Consider the following 23,515-nt stretch of genomic DNA (forward strand, 5'->3'; position numbering starts at 1 on the left):
AGACAGAGCGGGGAGCAGAACAGGCAGATCGACGAAGTACACTGCTGAGGGGAGCAGCGGGCGGGTCAGGAGAGGTCTGCCTCGCCATGTGGTCTTCTCCGGGGCAGGTGGGAATCGAACTTGTGCGGAAGTGGCTTTAGCTTCTCAGTGCTGTGCTTTAACCCGCTGTGCCACCAGGGAGGGCCAGTTTGTTCATTCTTAAACAAAAACAAACTTATTAGTGTTATGGAAAAGTCAGAGCTACATGCTACATGCTACATGCTACATGCATTTCACTTTGAATGATTCCTGTTATAGATAACTAACTAAGTATACATAAAGTTGAAGGGGTAGACTAGAATTGTATTATTTAAACTTTTCTTGTCTTTGTTTGAGGATACAGCTGCTTTCTCTCCAACATAGAAATCTGAGATTGAAACAGTTTTTCAGTGCTAAAAATGTCTTTGTATTTTGGTCGTCTTCCTTCTTTTTCTGTAGTGGGATCCACCCATTGGTCAAAAATGCAAACAAGTTGAGTACCTTTAAGCAGTTATATAGTGAAGTTTTTATTATTTTCTCACAGAGTTCGTATAAAACCCCTTTACTCAATATAATCTTCTATTTCTGATATTTTAAGTTCTGTGACAAATCAATTGAGTAGCAAATCAATTACATAATTGCTTTTTTTTTTAATTTTGAGAATAATAACCTTGGCACTATTTTTCAAAACTTGAAGATATATAAGGTTCCTTGTGTTTAGACAGAAACACTTAAAAAGAAAGCATGGATCTATATAATATCTTGTCTATAGTTAAATATTTTTTATCGAGACTACACTTAATCTGGGAACAAGAACAGCAGTATATTTTATGAAATAAAAGTTTTAAAGAAAAGATAAATAAATTCTCTCAAATGGTGAAAGTGTAATGGGCTATTTTTGCATCTTTATTACCCCAAATAAGGCATTTTTAGTTAAAAATGACTAAAGACTAATTTTGCTAAAGTTATTTATAAAGACTCTGAATCACCATAATTAACTGCTATTGGACAGGAATTTCTAGGTCAGCATTTTTGTTCTTATTATTGATATGATTTAAAACATACCATTTATAAAGTTAAATGATAATATCACTCTATTAGCAGGTTCAATTTATATTTTAATTTCCATAAACTTCAGCACTTAAATATATAGTTTACAAAAAGCATTTATCTCTTTTCAGTAGGTGCTACAAATTCAGTTTTTTAGACTAAAGTAATCTGAGAAATAGATGACCCTTAGTTTTATGCATTATTTCAATATACTACCCCAACTGATTTTATCTATATTTATATTATTTTTAGTGTGTATACATATATTTATTTAACATTGCTTTATATTACATAGGATCCAGAAGTAGAATGTCTCACGTCTTTAGATATCTGCTGCCATACCACACAAACCATAAGTTACCCATGAGCCTCCACCATAATACACTGTATCTCCCTTTTCATTCTCTCATGCCTCTCTCCCACCCAAACGGCAGTCTCAGTTTCATTTTCAGACTTCTAGGGTTTGTCCTTGCTTTGACCATATCTGATTCTTCGTTTTCTTTTTCTCTATTCCATAAGCATGAAACCTTTCAGTTTTTGTCTCTCTACTTTTGGCTTATTTGACTTGATCATAATACCATCCATTTCTATCCATGTTGACACAAATTACAAGATTCTCTCTATATTTGATAGCTGAATACAATTCTGTAGTTTATGTATATACCTCATCTTCCTAGTTGACTCATCTGTCATTGGACAATAGGTGATTTAATAATACTGACTATTGTATATAGTGCTGCAGCATACATAGGTATGCATATGTCTCTTTGAATTAGTATCTTTTCATTTAATCAAAAAACTAGCTGCTTTTGGACTTTTTGTTCCAGAAATGTTCACAGGTGTGAGATAATATCTCATTGTGGATTTGCCTTGCATTTCCCTGATAAGTGATGATGAACTTTTTTCCATGTGTCTATTTAGCTCATCTGCCCAATTTGTGATTTTTTTTTAAGTTTTCTTTATATTCTTTATGTGGGTGCTTTAGAGATCTTGAGTATAAGCCTCCTGACAAAGTCCTGATATGCAAATATATTCTCCCAGGTGTATTTTCATTTTATTGATGGTTTCTTTCACAATGCAAAAATGACTGTTGAGACCATATATCATATTTACTGATTTAAGGCTTTTCTATATTTCCTTATTGATCTTCTGGCAGTTTATCTGTCCATTGATGAGAATGTGGTACTCTTCTCTTGATGCCCCTATTCTTGTGCATATTGATGAGTTTTATGTTTTTTTTTTTGATGTATTATTCCCGTAATCATTCTATAATGACTATCTTTTGTCTCTTGTTGCCTTTTATAACCTGAAAGTCTATTTAGTCTGATATAAATAGAGCTTTCCCTCTCTAATTTGGATCCCGATTGCTTGCAGAGTTGCTTTCCAACTATAAATGTTGAGCCTATATTTATCTTTGGACTCAGAGCTCTTGGAGAGCTCAAAGGTTTTGTTGTTGTTGTTGTTGTTGTTATTGTTTGTTTTTGTTTTTCCTTCCCCCTGGCTCAACCTTGTATGTGATGTCTTTTGACTGGAGTTTCATTTGGTTTACATTTTGGGTGATTGTTGAAATTTCAGTCTACTATGGTCATTTTGTTTTACTTTTCTGGCATATTTATTTCCTTTTCTGTTCTTTTTGTGATGTCCTCATCTTTGACTTCAATAAGATGGTTCCTTTCAGTATTTCTTCAAGGGGAGTTCTAGTATTTGCTACGGCTGGGATATCCCATGTTTGTTCCTTTCACTGGGACTTTGCCTGCTGAGAGAAGAAAGGCCTGTCCATATGTATCTCTCCTCAGTCTATGATGTGCGCCTCACACAGGGGGCTCTCCAGTCCTCAGGGCCAGTGGGTTGACAGCAGAAATGTGGCTACAGGGAAGCTTCCCATAAGGACCAGGATTTCTAGGGGTTTCATTCTTCCCTTCTTTTGCTTAATGAAGCATGAATCTCTTCGGTGGTACTTCTGGTGTTGCTCATGCTGATCTCTGATGTCCAAGAGGAGTTCCAGTTTCTCCACATACCACCAATACTCCAGGTGCAACACTAATCCGGGTTAATTTTAAAACTACTCTCTCTAATTGACTTTCAGAATAGTAGAATTTTATCGTTACCTCATGGCCTCCAGAAAGAATTATTTTGAAATGATTTGTAATTCCTTCAATACCCATCCCTTAATAAATTGAGTATCATTTACTAAATAAAGTGTTCTGTGATTAATTTGTTTTTCCTTATACTTTAATTTGATCCTGGAAGATTAACTAATGCAGAATGTCACCATCTGGTTCTTACAAATATACCAAGAAACTTTTCAATATTTAACAAATACTGAGTGCCACTTGTGTGCCAATCACAGGGCATAAAGTGATAAATAAGAAGGTTTTGGACACTGCCCACACATAACCACATGCATCTGGCAATCTCATAGTAAAAACAACAATTTGGTGAATAGTTAAAAAGCTACAAGGTTTAATTCTGCTATGAGAACTACCAAGTAATTTAGATATTTTAAATTTCAGTTGCCTTACCTGTGAAGTGGGCACAAATATCTACTAAATTTAAATATCCTGAAAATGGGCTGAAAATATAACTGATACTTATTATTCTCAGTGACTAATTTATTAATTTACTAATTTCATTAGTAAAATGTCTAGTACAGAAGTCAGTTAAGGGTTGTTGTTTTTTTTTTTTTTTTAATTTTTCTCCTATATCATTTAGAACAGTTGTGTGCAGTTAAAATCTCAGTACACTTATGCACAGACACATGTATTCAGTTTACAGATTTCTAACAGCCATGGCTTCCTCTAATTTTTTTTTTTTTTTTTTTTGCTTTTGCTTTACTTGTTGTTTCCCACTTCTAGACTCTTTCCACTTTACCCAGGCATAGTAACAAGCTTCAACCATATCTCAATTCATAATAATTTCTAATTTCAACCGCCTAGTAAAGACATAAGTAATATACTTTTACCACTTTCAAAGGTCAGGTTCAAGTGTCCCAGTGGTGTGCTGGCCCAGCTGAAGTTAGATTTTTCCTGCTAATGAGAGTCAATTATGTGAGTTTTCCTAATTGTGGGTGATCTTTAAACCACAGAAATTTTCAAATGCTGCACATCAGATTTTTGTTTTGTTATGCTGTGCCCAAAGGAGATATTTTACTGGCATACAACTTTATAGCACTTAACACTCAGCAGGAAACTGATTTGTTAATTAAAACATGACCTTAATATCAGGGTGGGCCAGACAAAGACAGGAACAGTGCCACTGGGGAAAATTTGAGAGAGCACTCAGATTCCACTTCAAATAGCTACACCTCTCATTTAAGTCCACAGAAGTCACTCAAAGATCGATATACAGGTATCACCTACTTTTCAAATTTTGTTTCAATTCAGTTGAATTTTTCAAAACAAATACATTAATATGTATTACCTAAGTTAAAAAAACTCCAAAGGTTAATTTTCTTTTATTAATAAAAAGCAAAATGTGAAATGTGGTCAATTTTACAAAGCAGAAACCCCTTGAGCAGCATGAATGGCACCACCAAACATCTTTCCTGGAAATTACTTTATATAGATTGTGTATTTATTATATAGATTGTGTATTTATTATCAGTCAAAATTTTTCTCTATGTTAGTGTGATCTTAGGTTGTGTATGTTGTTTTGTATTACTTAGCAAACTTTTATATAATTACTGAAATAACATTGGTTTATAAAATTATACATTTATACCTATGTATCATAGATTATTATCACCACCAAAGGTCTAGTTTGCATTCATCACCATAAAAATTAACCTTTTGCATTTCACCCAAAATCCAACCCCCATCATCACTGGGGACCACCAGTCTGTTCTCTGTATGCAAGTTTTTGTTTTCTGTTGTTATTTTTTGTTCTCTGTTGTTATATTAGTGAATTAAAAATATTTGTTATTTGAGCCCTGCCTGATGGTTCAATAGGTTAGGGTGCAACACTTTAAGCAGGCAACAGTCACTTCAGGCAGTTCAAACCCCATCCCCAGAGGTGATCCACATGGTGCAACAGACCTCCCCTCACCAGCCCACTGCTCCCCTCAGTAGTGTACTTCCTTAATCTGCCTGTTCTGCTTCCCACTCTGTCTCTAGTGGAGCCTCTCACCACCCCTGCACCTCTGGCTTGCACCCTGGTTCTGTATGCATTTAAAAAAAAACATATATATATATATATATATATATATATATTATTCACAAATATGATTTATTTCACCAAACCAGGATCTATCCATGTATCCATATTATTGCAGAAGGCAAGATTTCATCTTTTCATGAATGAGTAGTATTCCATTGTGTTTATATTCCATATCTTTATTCAATTATCCACTTATAGATAGCTAGGTTGTTTCCATATCTTATCTGTTGTAAGAGATGATGCAATAGCCATAAGGGTATATATGTGTTTTCTATTTGGTATTATTGTATTATTCAGTTCAATAGAAATATTTATCAAAATATTTATATAAATTGAAGAAACTGTCTCTTTGTTTTATGTGATTTTGGCTTATGAAAATTTTCATAGGAAAATTTGTTTTTGGATAGTGGGAAGCCTATAAAAGTAAGGACAAGTAAATGCACTTATGATCTCCTTTTAAGAGAAGTTTCATATTAAGTTTGGCTTTTAGACAGACAATCAAAACTCAAGAAGTAAATTATTTTAAATAATTCCCTGAAACAATCTGTGCACTGTGGAAATTCCAAGGATACTTTTGGGATCTGGAGCATTTTGCAGATTATCTCTTGATCTTTCATTCTGGTCTCAAATAACTAGGATGGGTTCACCATCTCTGTCCCTGAACTTCCAAGAATGTTGACCCATTTTTCAATTGTCCTCCATGTTTATCTGGGAGATAGTTGACTGTTACCATCTTATACTTGTGTAGTTATTTCAGGAGGAATTATCCAGTGCTGTCGTTACAGTGAATGAATATAGGACACACACACACACACACACACACAGATATATATCCACGTGTGTGTGTGTGTGTGTATATATGTACATGCATATATATATTCATTTTGTGTGTGTATATTTACTATAAGGAAACATAGTAAATAGATTAAGCATGAGTATGTGATAAAGTTGAACTAATTATCATTACCAGTTATTTTGCACTTTTATTTGTCACACTGAAAAATAATAATATGTATCTAGTTTCTCTATATCTATTTTATTTCTAGAATTCAACCAAATTGGGAGTACACCTTCATTTTTAGTTTATACACAGTGTTTTTTTCTTAAATCGAGGCATAACTGACTTAACACATTGCATTTATTAGTGTGCAACTACGGATTTAATATTTGTGTGAGCAGTACAATAAATGTAGCTAGCATTTGTCACCATATTCATTAAAAACGTGTTAGTGATGGAAATTTTAAAAATCTAATTTGCTTAGCAACTTTTTTTTTTTTTTAAAGATTTATTTATTTATTCATACAGAACTGGGGTACAGGCCAGAGGCTCAGGGACGGTGAGAGGCTTCACCAGAGACAGAGTGGGGAGCAGAACAGGCAGATTGACGAAGTACACTGCTGAGGGGAGCAGCGGGCGGGTCAGGAGAGGTCTGGCTCGCCATGTGGTCTCCTCCGGGGCAGGCGGCAGGCAGGAATCGAACTCATGCGGGAAGTGGCTTCAGATTCTCAGTGCTGTGCTTTAACCCGCTGCGCCACCAGGGAGGGCCTGCTTAGCAACTTTTTAAAAAAGATTATTTATGCATACAGAACTGGGGTACAGGCCAGAGATATAGGGGCGGTGAGAGAATTCACCAGAGACAGAGTGGGGAGCAGAACAGGCAGTTCAACAAAGTATATTGCTGAGGGGAGCAGTGGACGGCCAGCATAGGTCTGCTGCACCAAGTGGATCACCTTAGGGGCAGGGATCCAACTCATGCTGAAGCATAGTTAGCTTCTTAGTGCTGTGCTTTAACCTGCTGCACCACCAGGGAGGACCCCTTGCATAGCAACTTTCACCACGCAATACAATATTACTAATTATAATTACTTTACTATGCATTGCATACCATGCCTTATGTATCTCTAGAATGTTGTGCCTTTTGCCCCAGAGAGTAAGTGAATTAGTCAGGCTCTTTACTCTGTTAACCTCTCTGGTCATCACTTGTGGTCTTTATCATGCTAATGTAGAAGGCTCTTGGGAAGGGGGGTTGGGCGTACCTGATTTTGGGCACCGGGAGTGTGCTTGTGTGCGCATGCGCAAGTGTGCACAGCGGAACCTAGAGACCAGGGATATAAGCGAGGACCTCTGCCGAGGACAAGACTTGTGGCTACAGAGAGGCAAGATTGCGAGAGTACACTAAGGAAAGCCTAGAGACGAGTAAGATTTGTTGGGGCCGGGGGTCTGCCTTTGACTTGGGGCCCTAGAGCCCCCTTCGCACATTTCGCTACGGCCCCGTAAATATTTTAAATCTCCTTTATTTAAAAGCTTACCAACCACCCAACATACTATCATCTTTTTTTCTGCTCTACACAACCTCTAGCTAGCTCCTATTTAATACAAACCAGTGGCTGGTTTACTGGCAACTGTTGCTTCTTCCTAGTTAATAGCTTTCCCTGATATGTCAATTTTGTCTACTCCCCACCCCTATAAAAATCAACAACTTCCTATTTTAAATTTAGTGTTTTACTCCTTAACATAGCCAATGTCTTCGTTTCATCCAGACTTCTTACTGTCTCAAGGAATTTGCATTTACATCTGCCCAAAAGTTTTTTGCACTGGTCAGATTTACCATTTGGACGTGATCCTGTCACTGGACAAGGGGTTCAAAGGGGCTATTGAAACCCTCTAGTCAGGAATAAAAAGAAGACACCAGACAATGTGGAATGCAAGGAATCAGTGATGGCTGATTAAGTGAGACAGTAAGAGGCAGATGTCCAAGATCTCTAGCAGTACTATCTTTCACCAGGGTGACTCCCCAAACAAACAAAAAAATGTATATATGGTATTAAGGGTTTGAGTGCCTCTTTCTGTGTGTCAGTTATTGTGATTTAAGCAATCTAAACTTTCACATCTTTCTCAGCCACTGGGCACCAGATGAGCTGGAAAGAGAGTCATGTGTGTGGATGGGTTCGAGGTGTGCACATTATGTTTCGTCAGCAGCAGCAAACTGCGTTTTATCAGCCTGAGACAGACTACATCGTTCAGGGATTTGTAAGTTATTTTGACATTTGACTTATTTCCCCATTTGGGGGCAAAGGACAGCACATGATATATATATTAATATGATCAAATTCTTGTGTCAGGGATTTGTAAGTTATTTTGACATTTGACTTATTTCCCCATTTGGGGACAAAGGACAGCACACACACACACACACACACACACACATATATATATATATATATATATATATGTGTGTGTGCTTTACATTTCTGCAAAAACAAACAAACAAACAAAAACAGATTGCTGTCCAGATTGCCTATTTGATTTTTATTTTGGTTATTTGTCAGTTAAATCCTGGACCCATCCTATCTCAATCTATTTAACAATATTTTCCTTGACATTCTTGTTAAAATTATCCCTCCTCACCCTCTGCTACATTACCCCTTCTTTGTTTCTTAAGGTATAACAAAACCAAATATTTTCTGAACTGCTAATGTGTTGGTTCAGTTTTTCATTGTTAACCTCTCAGTAAGAAAATAAAGCACTCTTTTAAGAAGAGCTCTTTTGTACTATGTTTCCTTCTATACCTTCAGAAATTAGAATATAAACTGATGTGTATTAAGAATTGAAGTAATTATCAAATTTTCCCATGTTTAGTCAAGAAAAGTCTCTTCAAGTTGGCTTCTGAGTCCTTTGGCATGACCTTAGAAGTCTTCAGTGGTTTCACTCTTCTAATATGACAGAATCTTCCATATCCATTCTATTAACTAATTATCTCTCTATTATTATCCTCCTTGAATTTCATATTTCTGTTTTACCTTTTATTTTTATTTATTTTTTAAAGATTTATTTATTTATGCATGCAGAACTGAGTTATAAGCAAGAGTTATGGGGGTGAGAGGATTCACCAGAAACAGATTGGGGAAGCAAAGCAGAACAGGCAGATGTACTGAAATACACTGCTGAGGAGAGCAGCGTGCAAGACAGGAGAGGTCCACCATTCCATGTGGGTCAGCTCCCTGGCAGGGGATCTAACTCAGGCTGCAGTGGCTGCGATAGCTTCATAGTGCTGCACTTTAACCCGTTTTACAACCAGGGAGGGCCATCCTTTTATTTTTTTTTAACCTACATCGATAATATGGTTTAATGATCATTCTTTAAAGATGTATTTTTAGCTTTTAAAATGTTATTTAATGAAAATGTTCAAAAGGAACCTGGAGGCAACATCGGTTCATGTCACTGTATATGACTCAGAGGTACAGGATCACAATTCCTCAGATATGTATTTCCACACTGCTGCCACCACTGACATTCTAATAATCCTTCCATACAATCTATTGGGCTGTCATGCCAGTTGTTCCCACTTCATTTCATGGTAACCTCTATTTTGCAGTCAGATTTCTGGATTTTTTGTTTGTTTGTTTCTTCATATTCTACATGTGAAATAAACCATCTATTATCTTTCTCCTTCTGACTTACCTTACTTAGCATAATCTCTTTCAGTTCCATCATCTAGGTTATTGCAAATAGCAAGAATTATTATTATTATTATTATTATTATTATTATTATTATTATTATTATTATTATTATTATTATTATTTTAGCTGAGTAGCATTCTATTGTGTATACCACTTCTTTATTCATTCGTCATTGGGCACTTAGATTGTTTCCATGACTTAACTATTGTAAATAATGATGTATTAAGTATGCATAGGTTGCCCTTGAATTCGTGTTTTTGCATTCTTCCGGTAAAAACCTAGGAATGGGACTTTTATATCATATGGTTCTATTTTTAATAGTTTAAGAACCTCTTTACTATTTTCTGGAAGATCTGTATCAGTCTGCTATCCCACTAACTGTGTAAAAGTGTTCCTTTTTCTCCACACCACAATTTGATGTTTGTTTGTTTGCTTTTTAGATAAGAGCTGTTGTCACAATTGTGAGATGTTATCTACTTGTGGTTTGATTTGCTTTATCTTGATAGACCCATAATGATGAATATTTATAACTACTGTCCATCTGTATGTCTTCTCTGGAGAAGTGTATATAGTATATGTAACTCTTCTAACCCACTTTTGATTGAGCTTTTTTTTTTTTTTTTCTGTTGCATTATAAGTGTTCTTTTTAGATTTTGGATATTAGTCTCTTAATAGAAATATGATGTGCAGATGTTTCTCACATGTGGTAGGGTATCTTTCTATTTTAATGATAGTTTCACTGTGCAGAAGTTCTGTAGTTTCATGTAACCCCATTTGTTTACTTTTTTCCTTACTGTTAGAGACAAGTCCCTAAAGACATTTGTGAATCAGAGTTGCCAATATTTTCTGTTATGTATTCTATATGTTGGGAGGTAGTCATCTAGTACAATTCTTTTTGAAAATGCTGTTAATTTTCCCCACATCATTTGTTGAAGAGATAAAAGGGTTGATAGTGCTATTCTTAAAATGTTGGCCAAATAATTTTAATGGCAAATATATGTTTTCTAAAGGATTATTTGTTAAATTTAGGGAACCATAGATTTTCTTTTGTACATACTTTTTTTCTTAATCTAGTATGCAATCTTGTTCTAAATTTATTTGTTTTTATATTGTCTTTGGAGCCTGCAAATTTATAAATGCAAATGTAATCCTGACAGAACTATGCTTCACTTTGATTAAATTTCTGTTACAATAGTTTAACAATTGTATCATCCTTCAGATGTATGTGCAGATAAATTAGATTGTAAAGCATTGGAAATTTGTTAAAATATCATTCTATGCCAATGCAAGTGACTACTGTGGCACATCCTTATTATTTCTGCTGGGAAAAAATGCTACTGTGCCACTAAGCATTGAATTTGGTAAATAGGAAATGTTTTTTAAGTGTATATGTGACAATGAATAATAATAATAATAATAATAATAATAATAATAATAATAATAATAATGAAAACCACCCATTTTATTTAATCCTCTTTACCAAAACAAACAAAATAATCCCAGCAAAATGCATTGTGTGTTTTATGCTTACTGCTAAATTCAATTTTGAAACACTAGGCTAGTAGCACTAGCTAGTGACCCATCTGATTGGTTGAAAGTCTACTTTAACCGATTAGTACTTACTTATGTTCCAGTTATTTCATATATTAAATAACTATTATTAAAATCATTAATGGTCATTAAATATTAAAATACTGAATATTTTAACTACTTCTCTGCTTACACCAAGCCATATCTAGTTGGCCTTAAGTAGAATAATTTTTAAGAAGAGTTTGAAAATGTGATCATTACTTGGTGGTGTTTGCAATGGGAAGGGAAGTAGGGGTACTGGTTTTCATAACATCCACATTGGAAAACTTTGGGGAAAAATTGAAAATGAAGTATTAATGAAATTCTAACTATCTTTAAGTTTTGAATTCTTCATAAATATTAGTGTATCAATGTTTTTATAAAGGAAAAAGGGTAAACATTGGAAATCATTTTGATTTTATAAGTTTTTATTTTTTTTAAAGATAAGCACTTTAATTTGTAGAGGATTTGAAAGCTAGATTACTTGAGAGAGTACATTTCTAAAGCAAAACTTGGATTTAGGTGAATAGTACTTCTGATAATACTATATTTTGTCAGTATCAGAACTGCTTCAGTTTACCATTTCTGACTTTGAGTAGAAAATTGCTGTTTTAGTCAAAACAGGTTTTTCAAATGGTGTGCACATTCAGAATGTCTCTTAGAGAAGAACTAGGCGGATTCAAAGTGATTGAATGGCTGAAAATGTCAATTCTAAAAAAAAAAACTAAAAGGCTAAATTCATTTCATAAGCTCAAATAATTTCAGGAACTCAGGGTAGAGGAAAAGCAGGCATGAGCTCTGCTTCCCATGGGGTCCCAGCCACCTCAAGGATGACCCCCCATAGACCCTTCACTGATCTACTTCCTTTCAACATTGTTAACTTTATGTTTACAGCATAATTTATCAGGAAATGATGATTCTACTCATCTCTTTTAGTTACCCTCTGCCATTGTCTTTACCCATTTTAATAGTGAACAATAGAACCATTGATTTAATAGAATATTGCATTTATTGGTGTGATCAACATTATTTTTCCAGTTATCATTGCTCTAATCACATATTATCTCACAGATAGTATATATATATATATTTTATTATTACTAAAGTGTGCCAATTTTCCTTTCACCTTAAATAGCCACAAATTTCTGTTGCCATCCTAATATATATATATATATTATATATATATATATATTTTTTTTTAAGATGTATGTATTCACACATAACTGGGGTACAGGCCAGAGATGTGGAGGGTGAGAGGATTTACCAGAGACAGAGGGGGGAGCAGAACAGGCAGATGGTGGAAGCACACTGCTGAGGGGAGCAGAGGGCGGGTCAGGAGAGGTCTGCCATGCCATGTGGTGATCTCTGGAGCAGGCGGGAATTGAACTCATGCAGAAGTGGCTTAAGCTTCTTAGTGCTGTGCTTTAACCCGCTGCACCACCAGGGAGGGCCCGTCATCCTAATAATTTTTTTGGCAATATAAAATACACATTTTTTTTGTTTGTTTCAATTACTATAGTTTTAACTGTTTTGTTCTTAGTTCAGATATTTTATTGAATTTAAATAAAAATGTGTAAGTCTTGGGCCCTCCTTGGTGGCTCAGCAGGTTAAAGCACTGCATTAAGAAGCTTAAGCCAATTCTGCATGAGTTTGATACCCGCCTGCCCCGGAGGAGATCCACGTGGCTAGGCAGACCTCTCCTGACCTGCCCACTGCTCCCCTCAGCAGTGTACTTCGTCGATCTGCCTGTTCTGCACCCCACTCTGTTCCTGGTGAATCCTCTCACCCTCGGCATCTCTGGCCTGTACCCCAGTTCTGTATGAATAAATAAAAAAATCTTAAAAACAAAAATGTGTAAGTTTTATTTTTAAATGTTTCTTTCTTTTTTTAATGAGACTAAGTTTGATTTAATTCTGTATTTCTCAGTGACACCCTCTTATTCCCCAGGGAAATTCTCAATGGAAAAAATTCATGATACACATGGAGTGAATATTCAACATGTATTTAGATTCCTATTCATTTGACATTTTCCATTGGGAATGTCAGCTATAACTTAATACTTGGTTTTTGGACTTAATTTAAACATAGTATTTTAGTTGGTCGAGTGGATGATATTCTAGTATGACAGCATAAATGCAATAAGAAAAGTTTCATTGTAGGAACAAGAATGTGTGGAAAGAAATAGCTTGACATTTTATCATATTGTATATTGATTTGTGTCTCAGAAAAAAATTCAATGTGCTTCCTTGCAGCTGTGATTTTCAGTTTGCCTGCAGGTAAACAGGAAAGGACTTGGTTCAAAGATATTCTTTGAATACAATAGATACATTTTTATTATCACCTGTCAAACCATCAGAACATTGAGACTTCTATAATTACTGATTTTTTTAATACACAGGCTACACATGCATAAACCAAAATAAATTGATATAATGATGCCTGTGTTATAGAATATTTTTTTTTTCTGAAAAAACCTCTTTACATGTCAAAATGCTTAATCTATTGACTTGTGCTTTTTATAGAAGATGGGCTGAAGAGCTTGTTATCTGAAATTGCCATTGTTGATGCAAGCTATTGTTACCTTCCAATAATGTGATTATTTTTACAGAATTGATATTTCTGTAACTGTCATGTCTTTTTGGTATGTACACAAAGAAAAAAAAATCACTATCTGGCCTATGCCCTCTCAAATCAGTAAGTTTTTTTTTTCTACTTAATATGAAAAACATATATCTATTTCCAATCATTTACTACTGTTTTAAAATACAGTCAATGAATTACAGATGATTAGTTGGTGGTATACAAATTTTAAATGAAAAAATGTGACATCTCACTTTTGCAATACGATTATTAATATACAATTGTTGGCCACTCCCTAGTGGCACAGCAGGTTAAAACACAACACTGGCCTTCCCTGTGGTGCAGCAGGTTAAAGCACTGCACTAAGAAGCTGAAACCACTTCTGCATGAGTTCGATTCCCGCCTGTCCCGGAGGTGACCACATGGCGTGGCAGACCTCTCCTGACCCGCCCGCTGCTCCCCTCAGCAGTGTACTTCGTCAATCTGCCTGTTCTGCTCCCCACTCTGTCTCTGGTGAAGTCTTTCGCCACCCCTGAGTCTCTGTCCTGTACCCCAGCTCTGTATGCACAAATAAATAAAATCTTTAAAAAACAAAACAAAACAAAACAAAACAAAAACAAACAAACAAAAAAAAAAAACACAGCACTAAGCAGCTAAAGCCATTTCAGTATGAGTTCAATCCCCGTCCACCCCAGAGGTGATCCACATGGCTGGCCTACTGCACCCCTCAGTCATGTACTTCATTGATCTGCCAGTTCTGCTCCTCACTTTGACTCTAGTGAATCCTCTCTCCACCCCTGCACCTCTGGCCTGTACCCAGTTTTGTATGCATAGCAATAATTTATATTCTAATGGTATCAGCAAATTTAATATTGTATTAATGAGACATTGATAATCATATTTTACTAGGAACAAAATTAAAATAAAAAAGTACATCTGATACAAGGTTATAAACAATTAGTTTTGCTTGGTGCAACGTGCTAAAGTAATGGGTTAAAGCACAGCACTGCAAGCTAGCCCAGCTACTTCAGCACGAGTACAATCCCTAGCCAGGAAGGTGACCTACATGGTGCAGCCAACTTCTCCTTTTGCCACCACTGCTTCCCTCAGCTGAATACTTCATCAGTTTGCCTGTTCTGCTCCCTACTCTGTGTCTGGTGAATTCTCTCCTTGCCCCTGTACCCCAGTTCTTTATCCATAAATAAACAAATATTTATAAAAAAGAAATATGCTTATTCTCCCACAGATTCTATATAAATTGAAGTCATTTTGACTCAAGACAAATAAACTAAAATATATGCCATACATAACAAGTGATAATGGCCCCTCTCTATATTGGTAGAGAAATATGTATAAAAGGATAGGATTGGTAGTCACTAAGGATTTAAAAAAGCAGAAACATTACTCTGAGATTCAAAGATAAGAATGTCATATATAATTGGGAAAAGGGAAATCCAATTCATCAGGTAGGTACATTTGATTAATATCATCACATTTTTTTTACAGATGTAGATGAATGCAGTATCTTAGAAGATATTTTATCCCAACTTGTTTCTGATAACAGATTCACTGACCTCTTGCTGGTACTCACATTTTCTTCTAAAAATAGAATTCTTTATTCAAATGAGTCTTTAATGGAAGATTTTGATATATAACTCTTTTGAAGTACATTGAGAAGGATAGGAGGGTACAGCTTGGGATTCTCCATCTCCACTCCTAGAGAATTTTCCATGATTTCTCAGAACACTGTAGGGGGTAGTGGCAGATGTGACTAAGGTAGCAGTTTGGGAGCACATTCCAAAGTCTTTGAATGCTAAACTGGTATATATGGTTGTATAGATCATATTCTTCACAAGCCAAGGAATTGTCAGTCACAACTGGTTAATGCAGAATGTGAACAGCTATTATGATAGATTTTGTACTTCATTTAGATAACAGTAGAACTTTAGTTGTCCTCAAGTCTAAGAATGCTATGATTGTATAGTAGTTGAGGGCCCTCCCTGGTGGCGCAGCGGGTTAAAGCACAGCACTGAGAAGCTAAAGCCACTTCCACATGAGTTCGATTCCCACCTGCCACGGAGGTGACCACATGGCGGGGCAGACCTCTCCTGACCCGCCCGCTGCTCCCCTCAGCAGTGTACTTCGTCAATCTGCCTGTTCTGCTCCCCACTCTGTCCCTGGTGAATCCTCTCACCCTCCGCATCTCTGGCCTGTTATCCCAGTTCTGTATGAATAAATAAATAAATCTTAAAAAAAAAAAGTATAGTAGTTGAAACTTAAGGAAAATAATCTTGTAGTGTTTTACAAAATGACTCACTTTTCAGACAAAAGAAATGAATATAGAATATTCAAATGTGGTGGTCTAGTAAAGGCTTAAACTTCATTTAATTCTATTCTGAATGGAGATTGCAAAATAAAAATGACTGACTTCTCAACTGACCAAAGTAACTGTATCCTAATAGGAAGAGAATGTTAATATCTGTAGTGATTGAGATGTAGTAAGAAACATTTTCCTTTGAGCATGTCAAATCGTTACAAATGATTCTGCCATATTAAATTAACAATTTATTTGATTTATCTTTAGGCTGAAGTCATTGATGTGAGCTATGGAAATGCAGATGATTTGAAAAGGATTAAAAACCTGAAAAACACCAAGAATCAGATTGCACTCCTGAAATTAGGAAAATTGCCACTACTTTATAAGGTTAGTCCAATGACTGTTTTAAGAGGTGAATTGAATTGTTTTGTTAGAATTTAAGTCTCTGTGGGTGTGAAGTGCTTGAGTGTTTGTGTGATAGGGGGAGTGATAGGGAGAGAGGTGTGGAGGGAATGAGGGGAGAAAAAGACCTACAGTGAAATGAAGAATATCATAGGAAGATGGTTTTGCCAACATAGGACATTTTAAATAAATGTCTTTAAGAGAAAAAAAAAAAATGGTACATTTTATTATTTAAGACCGGAGATAAGGTACTGGTGAATTTGCAGAGCCTTGATAAAATTGGCATACTCTTCATAAAATCTAGCTTGAGTGTTAAGAAATGAATGCCACTTTGTCCTTTTCATATGACATAAGTGAAAATTCTAATCTATTATCAACACTGACTAACTGCCATACGTTTTATGTTAGAATATTATCTATCTGATTTACACTCTTCAGTGATTGATTTTGTTAACTGTATAACTTCACAGCTACTGATTGTGCTCAGGAATTTAATTAAAATATAATATACTAAGGAGAAGTAGAATTTTGATTTATTTTATTTAAATAGAAGTTTATTAACACTCAACCACTAGATGCATTTACATAATTAAAGCAGCTCAATCTAAGTATCTCATAATGAGCCACAACAGTTGACAGCCAGTACTGCTTATTTTTACTTCATTTTCTTTTACTATTAAAATAGAATGGTCAGTGTAGTCACACCACTATAATTTTCTGCTTCTGGAGATATAATGGATTTACCCTTACTCAGCTCTTAAATGAGCTTTGCTAATTCCCAAATCCAAAAATGTTTCTAGAAATTGGTTATACAGTCTTATAAGGAGACAACAGAGTAACCTGTCCCTGTTATTTTGCCACTTTCTGAGTATATCCTTTTACTTAAATTATTTTCTGATAACTGGTCAGAATTTTAAGATAGCCTTGAATAAGTCATGTACAATAATATTAATTTTTGACAGGATAATTTGTCAGTTTGTATTAAATAACTTTGAATAAACACATTTTGACCCAATAGATACAGTTCAAGGAATGTATTTTAATGGGAAAATAAGTCAATGATGATAATAAACATGGAATCACTGATGTCATAAAATACTCAAAACAATGTCTGGTTTAGTATTTTAAAATTGTGCTATTGTTATGTAGCTGAATATATACAATACTGATTTGAAGAATATTTAATGCTGTAAAAATCCTCATAAGTCAAACTTGTAGTTGTTGTATAATAATGTAACTTCTAAAAGTAGTATTGTTAATATGGGCAAGATTTTTTCCTAATCCTATGTAATATATTATTAAATTGATGTTCACTCTAACCACATTGAGAACTTTCATTTAATTTATAGGTAAGGTAAGTAAAGCAGAAAAAGCTTAAGCCTCTCTTAGCTTTTAGACCCAGACAGTCTCATCTCAGTTCCTGGTTCTTTACATAAATGTTTATTTGTTTAGCGAGAGTAGACTGGTATATATGTCTATAATTAATCAAAATGTTGACTTGGAGTTTGGCAGACTCTAAGGTTAAAGTGAATGGATGTGTTAAAATGAGCTCTAACCAACAGGAATATTTCAAGGGAAATAAATGGAAACATGTTAGACTATAAAACCTCCCTCTCACTTCTGAATATAAAATATTTAAAATTGTAGGAGAGGATATTATTATCAATAGGAATTTGAGATAAATATAGTTTAAGTTCCACTACAAGACTGGTAGCTGGGACTTCATTGTGCCACAGTGGATAAATATATACTCTATGCAATTACAAGGGGATTAGTGGCTTGTTCTGACTTTAAATGGAAAATCTAAAGGTAAGAATGAATTTGCTGAGCATCTAACAAATGAGCACAAATGAGCAGAAAATAATATCTGTGTACACAGAGTTGATAGAAGAAAAATGCACATATCTCCAATGGGCCAGAAAATGGGCACAATTAACAGGAAGATGTGGTTCTCTTCTGCCTGAGAGTTACCTCTTAGAATGGAGAGCCAAAACCAGCCAGATTAGAGTATCTTTTTCCATGGCATGGAAACTACAGGGGATCATTCATCCATCAATAAAGTCTCTGCAAAATTGAAAGGTAGCTTAAATATCTGAGTGTAAGAAGCTATGAAACACTTTTAAAAGAGCAGAGACTGTAAAGGAAGGAAAGTTCTACCCACCAAATATCTACTTTTAAGACATTATCTTAAACAGAAACTAGAAGGGTTGATGCAAATGAAGTAAATTAGAAAGAAAAAGACAAGTACCAGATTATGTCACTCCTCTATGGTATATGAAGAAACAAAGTGAAGGGAAAAAAGAAAGTAAACCAAAGCAAATCCTAGAAATATGACTGCAAAATTGAGGCTACCAGAAGAGAAGGATGAGGACCCAAAGAGTTACTGTAGATGATAATTGTGCTTTGTGGTTGCTATCATGTGGTAACATACAGCTAAGTAGGTGTGAACCTGTATCTCTAAATCATATAAGATGTTTTAAATTAATGTTACCTAAATAAAATTATATGGTTAAAATAGATGGATTTTTAAAATAATATAGAATTTTAAATCAAGTGTACATTTTGATATAGACATGATATTCACTTATTTATTGTCGTGACTCACATTGATTGCAGGATTTTTTTAACTACCCATAGCATAAGTATTTAAGTATTTAAGAAAGTTCTTCTCTAGGTATATTTTAAAAGGAGAATGGGCAATAAGGTAATATTGCTGTGGATCCACTCTATGAAATCTGCTTGCTTCATCAATCAGTGATACATATGACTAAAGTGTTCTTGTGGGAAGGGTCAATTATATTAACTGGATAGATGGCCTTATGGATGCTTTCTACTTCTTTGTATTTTTCCTAAATTCCTAGATGCTCTATAATGATTGCATGTTTGTTTTGTAAGCAGAAATAGACATCTTTAATAATTCAGGTTAAAGGTGTCCATTGTTTTCGTTTTTTGTTTTTACTTTATTACCTTTGCTTTTCTGTCCCCCAACCCTGTTCCCTTACACATTTTTTTTTTCTTTTTCTTTTTAAAGATTTATTTATTTGTGCATACAGAACTGGCCAGAGGCTCAGGGGCGGAGAGAGGCTTCACCAGGGACAGAGTTGGGAGCAGAATAGGCAGATCGACTAAGTACACTGCGGAGGGGAGCAGTGGGCAGGTCAGGAGAGGTCTGCCACGCCATGTGGTCACCTCCAGGGCAGGCAGGGATCGAACTCCTGTGAAAGTGGCTTTAGCTTCTTAGTGCTGTGCTTTAATCCGCTGCACCACCAGGGAGGGCCTTTTTTCTTTTTCTTTCTGACGTTTCACTAAGCATGATTTATTCTAGCTTCATCCATGTTGTTACAAAAGGTATGAACTTTTCTGATTTCTGGGTAATATTCCATTGTGTCTATGTACTATATCTTCTTAATCCAGTCATCTATTTTGTGGTTGATTCCATACATTCCCTATTGTAAAAAGTGCAGTAAACATGGAGGTGAATGTGTCCTTTTGAATCGGTGTGTTTGTGTACTTTGGATAGATGCTTCGGAGTGGGATTGCTGGGTCATATGGAAGCTCTATTTTTAGCAGTTTGAAAAACCTCCAAGCTTTTCACAGTGGTTTGCATTCCCACCAGCACTGTAGAAGAGTTCCTTTTTCTCCACATCCTTGCCAACATCTGTTGTTGCTAGTTGTTTTAATATGTGCCATTCTCACTGGTGTGAGATGGTAATGGGGAATGGGATCAAAACTGGGGTGGGAAGAGCGATGAGACTATGGTGATGGTACATGGGTGAACTGGTGGCAGGAAGCCCATGAGGATTACAAGTGAGATGAAAAAAAAAAATGCACAAATGAAGTATGATATAAAAAATAAATAAAATAAATAAAAATAATAATTCAGGATAAGATTCCATTTCTATTTTTTCTAAAGAGGTTATAGGTTAGTTACTAAATTTCCTTACCAGTAGATAATTAAGTCAAAACAAGTTTGTATTGAATACTCATGAAAATAATTATATTTTTTAACTTGTTGGCCACATCTACAAAGTAGTAAATCAATTCTTTATATAGAGTTGATCACAACTATTAAGAACTTATTTTAGTTGTCTCATTTTTTTTAATAGTTCTAGGAATATATTTAACAGAGAGTTCCAAGAATTCTTCAAGTTAATGAACTTTTAACCAGAGGAGACAGGGAATCCTTTCTTTAACCTTTTAAATTATATTCTAACGAATTCTGTTTTTTGTTCCCAAATACTTGAAGGAAACATTGATATTCTTTTAATACACATTCCCATATAAGAGTAAAAGAACCATGCATTAGACAAGTGTACATTATATATCTGACCTTGCCTCACCTGTTGTCAAACATACTCTAAGGCTGAAATTCCAAAGTAGGTTAAGAGAGTAACATAGATGGGTTGAATAAGCCACGGGACCAATTGACTTTTATGGGAATTACAACCATTATTCATGATTCTGAATGAGCATCTGGGCGTGAAACATGAAAAGGTAACCTTATTTTAGCTGAACAGTAGTTACTAAGTCATAGTTCAGAAATGAATTTGGGAAGGAAGCTTTGCATCTGAGATTGGAAGAGCAAAGAAGAAACATAATTTTGATATTACACCATCTCCTAAAATGAGTAGAAAAAATAATCATAGTCATGAAGGAGGGGGTGTCATTAGTTTTATGATAAACACTAGGAATTTTGTTAATGTAGTCTCCAGGAAGGGATTATTCAAAATCCCCATATTATGTAGCATGAACTGTCAAAAGCAAATGACTTTTTGATACATACTTTGACATCCACACATTAATGGTGCAGGAAAGAGCCAACCACATTTTCCAGAGCTAGTCTGCGGTTACTTTTTTTAAATGTAAAACTCAAAGGAGAGATGTTTAGGTTCATTTTAACTTTATTTTTTTAGGGTTTATTATATAGTAAAATCACTTATTTTTTTTAAAGTTTTAAGACAATTTTCTTTTATATGTCATAATAGAATCATTTAGGTTTTTCTGTGACAGTCTGAGACATAGGAAATCAAATCCCAAGACCTCTCAAATTCCCAAATTGACTAGGCAACTCTAAGTTTGAAATTCATTTTGTAAATGAAGTTAAGATCATTTGCCTTTCTTTTTAGAGTCATTTTCATAAACAGTGATAAAAGGATCACTATGAATTCTGTGACAATAGGAAATCAAGTGTATCCCACTGAAATGTAGAGCAAAGTCTGATGTTTAGCTCTACAACACACGTCATCCAGGCATCTTGTAGGAGTCAAATTTGTATGCAGAAAAATTACAAATAATTAGATGTCTTATGCCTTTGTGCACATGTTGCATTCCTATTACTATTATATTGTAAGTTATCAGCAAATATAAACTGACTATTTTCCAATCAATACTCAACATATGTTCAATTAAAATAATAGGCAATTGTCTAGTTTAGTTATATATGTCTATATATATATACATTTTTTTTTTTGAGGTGAAGTTTTACACTATTGCATCTGTTTTAGGGATTATAAGTTCAAACGTATGCTTATGTATCTTTTCATACCATACATACTGCTAAAGACCCTATAATCCAACTGGTCCCTTCCCTCCTTTGCTCCCACCCAGCCATTCATTCTTTCTGCTTCCTTTAGTTTTGTTAGCAGATGCTAAGTACTTGGTTCGGTTTTGTCTGATCCTTTGTTTTGTTTCTGTATAATCCATGTATAAGTGAAACCAATCATTTGCCTTTCTCCTTCTGTCTTGTTTTGCTTCCTATTTTCTTTCCAGCATTACCTATAAAAACATTTTCAAATAAAGTCACACAAATCATGTAGATGTGTTCATACTTGCTGATCTATGTATGCTTAGCAAATATTTTGCATGTTATTTTATGGATATTTAAAGTGAACAAATTGTTTCTTATATTTTCATCATTTGATGTTTTAGATTTGATTCTGTATAGAAAGGTAAATTTGCTTTTATCATAAGCAATTTTTGAAAGCATTATATGAATAAACATAAACATGAACACTATCTTAATACTTCAAAAATGCATGCTTATTTACTGAATTATTTAAGGTCACCTTCTACCCAGTTTTCAGAAGTAATTGCAAAGTCCACTGCTCCATAGTTTGTGATTATAAAAACTCCAGCTTTCCTCCACTGGTCAGTGAAATTGTGGTCAGCTAGAAAATAAAAATCAGGAAACAATGGTTTAGTGGTTGACTTCGGTTATTTTTGTATATGATTAGAGCACATATAACTATATCTGTAAAAGTAGAAATGCAACTTCAATCATAAGTTATAATGAAGACTTTAGATTGTGGCATTCTGCTATTTAGCAAGCAGATTTAAGAAAGTGAATTTAGAACAGAAGAATTAACTGAATGTTTTTTGGCTTAAAGCCAAAGTATGTTTATTAATTTTCAGTCTGTATGAATCCCATAATGTGAAAGTTATGTGTGCATTTACCTGCATAATAATACAATTTAATTGCAGTTACTTATCATTTAAATACTATGACACAGTAACTGACAGCTTGTATCAGAAGTGTCGATTTTTACATGTAGCTTATTCAATAGTATTAGCATAAATAAATAGATAACATTTTGTCATGAAAGTTTGTTATCATAAGTAAAGTAAAGATACAGGCATTTTGTTTCTTCTAATTGAATATTTTATGTATATATATGTGAAAGCCAAAAGAAAAATCAAAGAGAAAGAAAGAGGGATTTAGAAAGGGAGAGATAAGGGAGAAAAGCAGGGAGAAAGAATGGAAAACAGCAGTTAATACCTTCCAGTTTCGATCACTAAAATTATACTTAAGAAATATTTTATCTATTTTTATTGTTTTTATTTTTAAAGATTTATTTATGCTTACAGAACTGGGGTAGAGGCCAGAGGTGCAGGGGTGGTGAGAGGATTAATCCAAGACAGAATGGGGAGCAAAACAGGCATATTTACTGAAATACACTGATGAT

The 23,515-nt window shown here is 34.7% G+C and overlaps 1 protein-coding gene across 1 annotated transcript in view; it reads left to right on the forward strand.

The window, feature by feature from the left end:
• The window catches only part of NAALADL2 (N-acetylated alpha-linked acidic dipeptidase-like 2), an 880,510-nt gene that overhangs the window by 381,093 nt on the left and 475,902 nt on the right, over positions 1-23,515 (forward strand). Inside the window, exon 4 of the mRNA XM_004674978.1 lies at positions 16,419-16,538. Coding sequence (XP_004675035.1) covers positions 16,419-16,538 — 120 coding nt within the window. The remainder of the gene's footprint in view (positions 1-16,418; positions 16,539-23,515) is intronic.

This window comes from Condylura cristata, unplaced genomic scaffold, assembly GCF_000260355.1.
Source record: "Condylura cristata isolate star-nosed mole 26May11 unplaced genomic scaffold, ConCri1.0 scaffold00003, whole genome shotgun sequence".
In the NCBI taxonomy this organism is placed as follows: domain Eukaryota; kingdom Metazoa; phylum Chordata; class Mammalia; order Eulipotyphla; family Talpidae; genus Condylura; species Condylura cristata.